Source organism: Chelonia mydas, chromosome 15, assembly GCF_015237465.2.
Source record: "Chelonia mydas isolate rCheMyd1 chromosome 15, rCheMyd1.pri.v2, whole genome shotgun sequence".
Taxonomy (NCBI): domain Eukaryota; kingdom Metazoa; phylum Chordata; order Testudines; family Cheloniidae; genus Chelonia; species Chelonia mydas.
Genome location: NC_057856.1, coordinates 21,127,130 through 21,135,333, shown reverse-complemented (window position 1 = coordinate 21,135,333; position 8,204 = coordinate 21,127,130). Strand labels below are relative to the sequence as shown.

The 8,204-nt window shown below is 43.6% G+C and overlaps 1 protein-coding gene across 1 annotated transcript in view; it reads right to left on the bottom strand.

The window, feature by feature from the left end:
• Nucleotides 1-553: 553 nt before the first annotated feature.
• The window catches only part of STX2 (syntaxin 2), a 74,039-nt gene continuing 66,388 nt past the window's right edge, over nucleotides 554-8,204 (bottom strand). The window contains exons 10-11 of the mRNA XM_043529361.1: nucleotides 3,968-4,087; nucleotides 554-1,040 (exon numbers count right to left, since the gene is read on the bottom strand). Of these exons, the coding sequence (XP_043385296.1) occupies nucleotides 933-1,040; nucleotides 3,968-4,087 (228 nt within the window). The 3' untranslated portion in view covers nucleotides 554-932. The remainder of the gene's footprint in view (nucleotides 1,041-3,967; nucleotides 4,088-8,204) is intronic.

Here is an 8,204-nt window from a genome sequence, read left to right as displayed (position 1 = left end):
CAGCCTGCTCACAGCTAAAAGCTTGTGCTGGCCAGGGGATTCCCAACAGGAAAGCGGCCACAGGCTCTTACTACCCACTCCAGGACCTTCTACTCTCTTGACATGCTGGCCTTTCCTTACTTTAGGAAGGGAAGCTGGTGTTTGCTTATCCCTTTTACAGCAGGTTTAAAAAGGCACCTCGTATAATGGAGTTCCCAGCTCTCCCCCCTTTGCATGCTGCCTGACAGTCCCAGCAAGCAGCTGTTCCTTGTCTTTACATAACACTTAATCTTGGATAACCAAGAAAGCAGTGGAAGAGTAAACAAGAAGTGATTGACAGCAATGTCTCCCCAGACCCCTGATCCCCGCTCTTGAGTCAGGTGGTTCAATGATATAGGCTGAGGCTATTTGGTCACCATGACCCGGTACTTGGTACAATTTAAAGAAGATGTTGATTGAATAGTGCAGATGAATTGATCTTTATTCTTTGAACTCAGCAATAGCAAATGAGAGGGCCTATTCAAAAGAGGGATTCTATAGGCTATTCTACCCTTAGTTCACCCCCCATGATGACAAAAATAACCCATTAGAATAAGATTGCAGCAGGAAAAAAGGCAGCAAAGCAAACTGGAGCTGGAGGGAGACAATAGGAGGGGTGAGTGAACTGCTTTGAATTAAGTAAGAATCCACCTGAATTAAGTAAGAATCCACCTTTCCAAGCAAATATTCTCCAACTGTTATCTGTGGAGCACTGGTGTTCCTTGCAGTTGCTTCTGCTACGAAGACCAACTGTCAGTCAGTCTTCTACTAGTGTTGCTTTCTGCTAGTTGTAGTCCAATCCATGATGCTTTGGAGGGTTCCAGAGACTTTTGTCATCAGTTAAACTAGAGAGGGGGGTGGGAAATGCACCTCTCTCTGTACCCTGTGCATCTGCTTCAGGTTTTTATCTGATGTTACTTAGTGTAAATCCACCGAATTTGCAGAGGACTCTGAAATTGCAGGGGTAGCAAACACACAGGAGGACAGAAGCAAAGTGACCTAAAGAGATTAGAACAGGGGAGCTGCAGGCAATGAGAAGAGATTCAGTACAAATAGATATACAAAATACTTTGCATGCATTCTTATGTGTATTAGTCAGTAGTATTTTTCTACAGGCATGTTCGCTAATCATTTGCTTTACCATAGGGAAGGATAGCCCTCAGTTTATATGCAGTATCTATCTTGCTTCAAGCATGAAAATCCATTATTTGATATCATAACACTAAATCTGGATAATAAAATCAGATATCAACAGAAATAGATAGGGATGGGCTCTTGCTGAATTACATATAAATGCATACATATATTATATATATATAAAAATAAAATGAACAGTGGAAGCAATTACCTACCCAATACCACACTATTCTTAGCTAGAAATTAGTAGTAGGTATTTTTAAATTAATTTTTCATAACATTTTCAGGGGAGGAAATCTCAGTAATTTATGCCAAACCATAAATAAGTCAAAAGTACTGAGTCTATTTGGTTTAGTAATAAACATTATTAGTATATATGTTACACAATCACATAGAATGCACTGTATAAATGTGTAATTAGCTATATGAGCAAGAAAGATGCGCTGTTATATCTTACTGTCAAGGTTTGGCATAATCTAAGCCACCTGGATCCAAAACACGTTTGAACTCAGTAAAAAAGTTTAGTTCCAGATTCAAATTTATAACTTGGGCCCATCTGTACTTACTACAAAAGTTTAAAACAACGTTAAAGATATATCTTTCATAATCAATGCTTTCCAAAATCTAATCAATGGTGTTTATGCAAATTATCATTTGAGGCACTGAAAATGGGCCTTATTTCAGCATTTAATGTGCACCTTATGAAAGGAAGGATCTGGTTTGCTGACAAAGGCTCAGTGCATGCAGGTATCCAGGTGTAACTAATTTACCCTCCCACATCTCTTTGATCCTATCAATTGCATGGTCCTTTCAATGTTGAACTATAGAATGAATTAACATGTGATCTAGTGGATAGAGCATCAGACTGAAAATCAGAATATCTGACTCCTATTCCTAGCTGAATAGCTTGGACAAGTGATGATTTAATTTCTCTGTGCCTGCATTTCCCAGTCTGTAAAGGGCGGGATAATTATATACACTCTTCTTGGTAAAGAATTTCAAGATTCCCAGATAAAAAGCATTTTAAGTATTTTGAGTTACTTAAACTCAGAACTTTTGGCCAACTTCCAAAGTTTTTATACCCCCTTATTTCCAAAAATTGCAACCCAGTTTTCTCCTCATCTTTATGTTGATTTTAGCAAGAACAAGAAGGTAAGTGTAATCCAACATATGTATTAATTTTGACAATCATAATTCTACAATGGCTCAGATCCACTTTTTGTTTACATCCCTTGTAAAGGTTAATGTGTTCAACTGAACTATGAAAATCAATATGCAGCACAGTAATTGCAGTTTAAATATGACAGACAGTAACTGACTGGTTCTTCTTTCATCCCTTAAAGATAATTTTTACAAATGTAATTAGTCATTTCAGATTTTTTCCCCCTCTCTAGAGCAAAAGGCTAGAGAGTTTTAAGAGAGCACTCATTTGTGTCTGTGGAGGACAGAAAGCATGGTGATATCTCTAACGGAAAAACCCACAGAAGCACTCTGGTTAACAAGGTTACATGAGTCATTCTAAGTGGCAACAGCTTGCCTAAAGCTTAGCAACCAACTTTATTTACCTGGCTAGGGAACAAATGCAGAGAGCAACCAAATAATATAAAAATCATCTCTTCTATATGTGGATCTCCATTGTCCCTATTTGACCCCAGGAAAAGGTAAACAGCCACTGAGCCTGTACTGTTCTGGGTCCCACTTTCCAAGCTTGTTTGAGATTACAGTAATTTCCATTGTTACCAAGAAAGATAAAAAATTGTAATTAAATATAAATTCTATGCCTCTGCTGCTCAGTCAGTGGTTTCTTATCTTTTTATCTATTTCCTTGAAGGTATGCTGTGACTAATTTACAGCTAATGGATGTATTTGCCTCCTAGCACTAGGGAAATCATCTCCGAAGACATTCTGTAGAATCTGACAAGTAGCATCAGGGTTAGGTGAATAAATGTGACCAGCCGTCAGACTCTGGGACCTGTTCAGACCCACAGAGCCATTCTGGTGCCTCGCCCTGGCAGACAGACTAGGTGGGTCTCCGACTCAGGACCTCAGGCTGAAGCCAACATTTTCAAACCTGGGTGACCTACAGTTAAGCTCCCAGGTAGTGGTCTCGTTTTCAGGAGCACTGACCACAAAGTATCGTCCACTGATTATTTGCAGAGCTTTTGTTAAAATCAGGCCCCTCATTTTGGCGCCCAATTATGGTCTCTAGGGAAGCTAATCTTAGCGTTCCATTTTTTAAAATCTTGGCCTGAGTACCCATGTGGGAGGGAGAGCTATTGGGAGGGACAGGAAGCCTTGGTGTTTTAAGTAGAATCCTGATGTATAACATTTAAAGACAAACCACAGGATGGGGTGAGCGTTTGGACAGCAGTATAGTCAGTGGGTACGTTGTCAGTGCAGGGAATATGGCATGGAGCAACCATTAAGAACAATGCAGATGCTGCAGTATTACACTGACAACATCCACTAGCCAGGAACTGTATCCACAGACCATATCTGAAGCTAGCAGGGGGCAGCCAGAATTTAACTGGTTAGCTAAGGTCTCCCAAGCTCTAGGACATCCCTGCTTTATGGCACAGAGAGCCTTTGGAGGTATGATTACAGCTACAGTGTTAACTGCAATACGCTCTTTTTGTAACCAAAAACAAGGGAGATGAAAATATTATTTATTTAAGAGGCCACATGAATGGCTGAGTTCCTGGTTGCATTCAATGTGTCCTCTGCCCTCCTACAGTGTACTCAAAGTTACTAGGCAGGCTGTGGAGTGGATTAGGTTATTCGCTGGACTGAAGACTATACATTACACACTTACCGGTTTAACCTCCTCCTGCTGTTTGCTTGAGGATTTTTCCACTTTTGGAACCGACTGAGACAGCTTGGGGGATTCAAGGACAGCATTGCCATGATCCAGATCATGCTTGATACTCTTCTCCTGTAACAGAAAGACGCAGTACTGATATCACCATGACAGCATTTAAACATCTATTGAGAGAAGCCAAATTCTGTCTTTCAGGACTTCCAAAGGGACACTCTTCCATGTAAGAAGGAAATGGGGGCTTGTCTACACTATTGTTTAAGCCAATTTAAGTTACGTTGTTTGCGGTGTGAAAAATCCACCCATCTGAGTGATGTAACTTAAAGCAATTTAAAGCAATGTCTACACCGCACTATATTGGCAGGTGACGCTCTCCCGACGACATAGTTTCTGCCTTTTAGGTGGAGTAATTATGTTGATGCAGTGGCACCGATTTAGTGTGGTAGTGAACACAAGCCCAGAGATATTACCCCACAGAAATAGCTTTGAACTCTCCAAACTACTGGAGTTTCATAATCACCATTCCTCAGGAATACATGTATGAAGAACATTAACAGGGAAATAATAAATATCAAAACAATGTGCCCTTACCCTCTCCCTCCAAAAAATTACATTGCTTGCATTTCCTCTTAGGTCTTCGCACTGGGGGAGACAGCTGGACCTCATTGACATTCCCTTCAAGTAAGCTGTACTCCACAGAATAGAATTGGGAAGGGTTTGCAATAGGTGGATGCACTTCCTACTGAGTCACAAGAGTCATAAGCAATCCTATAGGATCTGTGTTTCCCTTTCTTTTTGAGCAAGTCTACTGCAGATTAAGGTGTATGGACAGGGTGATGCAGCCTGACCATTCTGCTCAGTGGAGATTTCCCTGCTGTAGAATTCATTCAGCCTCCCAGCCCATTGAAAGACCAGGTCTGGCAGTCTTCAAGGGACATCACATTTAAACAGACATCCTCAATTATTTGGTTTCAGAGTAGCAGCCGTGTTAGTCTGTATCCGCAAAAAGAAAAGGAGTACTTGTGGCACTTTAGAGACTAACAAATTTATTTGAGCATAAACTTTCGTGAGCTACAGCTCACTTCATCAACGGCATGCATCAATGAAGTGAGCTGTAGCTCACAAAAGCTTATGCTCAAATAAATGTTAGTCTCTAAGGTGCCACAAGTACTCCTTTTCTTTTTGCTCAATTATTTGGTAAGTGGTGGCAGGTAGGACAGCTATCAGTGGAACGGCAGGTTCCAATAGTTAGACTAAAGCCCTGGGGAACAGCACTGTGCCTCCCTCCCTGCTTTGGAGAGCAGCGAGCATAATAATGTCAGTGCTCAACAGATACTCTATCCCAGAGGGGTCCTCACACTTCATTGCACCACAACCCTCTTCTGACAACAAAAATTACTACAAGACCCCAGGATGGGGGACTGAAGCCTGAGCCTCCCGAGCGCCACTGCCCTGGATGGCAGGGGGGCCAAAGCTGAACCCCAAGGGCTTCAGCCCTGGGCAGGGGGGCTGTAACCTGAGCCCCGCCATCCAGGGCTGAAGCTTCGACTTTGGCCCCAGACCCCCCAAAAATCTAACACCAGCCCTGGTGACCCCATTAAAATGGGGTCGCGACCCACAGTTTGGGAACTGCTGCTCTATATAATGGAACAAACAAAGCATCTATTACAATCTTTCCCTGCTCCCAAGAATAGATTGATTGTACTTCGCTTTTTATAAAAATTGTGCCTTGAACCCATACAGCAAGGGACGGCAAAATCAGAGGTGCACTGAACTTAAGCTAGAGACAGTTCCCTGGGCCAGGGATCAGCGGTAGAGCTGGATGGAAAAAGGTTTTCCCCATCCCATGAAAATTTGAGATTTTGAAAATTTTCCCCATCGCAAACTGGAACAAATAGTTGAAATCTTGAAAAATTGTTTCTTGTAATACAGTATCATCTAGAGGCCCCATTGTGCACATCTATAGGAAGAGACACACTCTGCCCTGAAGCATTCACACTAAATAGACAAGGGGAAACAGAGGCACAGAGAAGGGAAGTGTTTTGCCCAAGGTAATACAGCAGGTCAGTGGCAGAAGCAGAAACAGCACCTAGATATCTCAAGCCCCAGTCCAATGCCCCATCTGCTGACCCACACCACCTCCTAGTTTATCCATTACAGCATAAGAAGGGTAAAAAGAACAAGTAGGATGTGCTGTTTTGTTTGGCATTACCTGGAGTTGCATTAACATTCATACGTATCAAGTGCTTCCCTTCTGTTGCGGGCCGGGGGGGGAAGGTGTCTGGGAACAAACTAACAGCTACCTTAGGTGCTTATCTGTCCCCTTTACCATATTATCTGAACAAAGTCTTTAACATAGTTATCCATCAGCACCTCCGTGAGGTAGGGCAGTGCTATTATTCCCATTTTACAGATGGGGAGGTGAGGCATGGAGAGACTAAATGACTTGCCCAATGTCACACAGAGCAGGGAATTAAACCCAGGTCTCCCGAGTCCCAGGCTCTGTCTGAATCACTGGTGCATGTTTCCTCCCTGGAAAGTCCTGGTGGAACAAGACGTAACTGTGCAGGATAGGTTTCATGTTTTCTGGGCTGCAGGGCATTAGACGGTTTCAGTGCATTTCCAGATTGATCAGACTCACACCACGTGTTGGCTCATTACACATAGACAAGCTGCTGACTTCATTCTGACACCAAACAACATTTAAAACACCCTGACTGTCAGAGTGACAGCCTAGCAGGCGGCGCTGGTACCCCTACTGCTTCTGATGACTTCCCAGACCAGCCATGACGCCACGACTCCACACGGGAGCAGGAGAGAGAAGCACAAAACATCAGTCAGCCCTCCAAAAACACCTCTGGTCTAAAAATATCAGCTAACAAAAGAGAAAAGTTGCTCAAAGAAGAATCACTTTAAGGAGAAGGAAACAGGAGCAAGGATAACTTGACAGCTTATATTAGTTTACGAATTACCACTCGGTAACTTTGTAGCCTTCAGAGGTTGGCTTTCCATAGATAAAACATCAGAAGACAGCAGGCCTTAGCTTCAGTTCATTCTATCCAATACAAGACTGGTCATCAGTAAAACCAGCAGAACCCATCCCACGATCTCAGATTAAACACATGCCCTTGCATACGCCCGCCCACAAAAAAAAAAACGCCTAGACTGGTACAGCTTCGTCCAGCCTTCTGGTCATTCAGTACAGTGGAAAACCAGAGAAGGGAAGGGAAGAGTAGTGAGCACATTTTTCACAACTTACCTCAGATTGAGTCTCTAAGGTGCCACAAGTACTCCTTTTCTTTTTACAGATGGAGGGAAGGACCTAGGCAAAGAATCACACCCACAAGGTATGCAAATCCCCAGGTGCATTTAGCATCAGTACCCTAGAAAGACACAGCCCATTCCACAGTCCTGCTCCCAGATCCAATAGAACTGTCCTGCCAGGGACCCCCAAATCTGCAAGACTTCACAGACACTACATTAACTCTCTTTGCAATCTCCATGGAGTAGGAAAGATGTGATATGCTACCTCACCCCCTCCCCCACCTCCTTCATACCCCAACTGCATTCCCTGATCCCCCATGCACACCTCAAACTGCACAGAAAGCCCCACTTTCAGGGTTAGGACAGTTAAGCATCTATGGGGTAATGCTTCCTGTTCAAATTTTGGGGTGGGGGGTCATGAGCTGGGTTTATACAAGCTCAGACAGACCCAGACAGGAGGGCTGTGCTTGGGGGGAACCTTAGCTCCCCCCATGTGGGGAAGAGGAGCTCAATCTATGAAGTACCACTTCATGTGTGATTGTGTGTGTTTGGGGGGTGATCTGGGCCCACAGAAGCTCACAAAGACCCTGTAAAAATGAGTCACCACCTCCCAAGCGCCTCCTGATTGCTTGGGGTGGCTCTGCAGCACTCTGCTCTCCTGCAGGGCTCCTCAGTAACTCCACCTAGTCCATAACGTTTAAAATGCCCCCCTTCTGGAAGGGGATCCAGTTATTTAGTTCATTCTCACAGTGGTCCCATCCAGGCCCCAGTCCTTCCCCTTAGTAAAGGAGCCCACAGCCCTCCTTCCTGGAGTCATGTAGTACTTCACATCACCTTCACCCAGCTGGCCCCCGTAACCACTGGTTCCACAGTTCAAACAGTTCTCTCTCCTTGAATCAGGAGCCCCCAGCCCTCCTTCCTGGAGCTAGGTCATAATCCAAATCGTTCCTTAACTCCCTATAGATGTTTC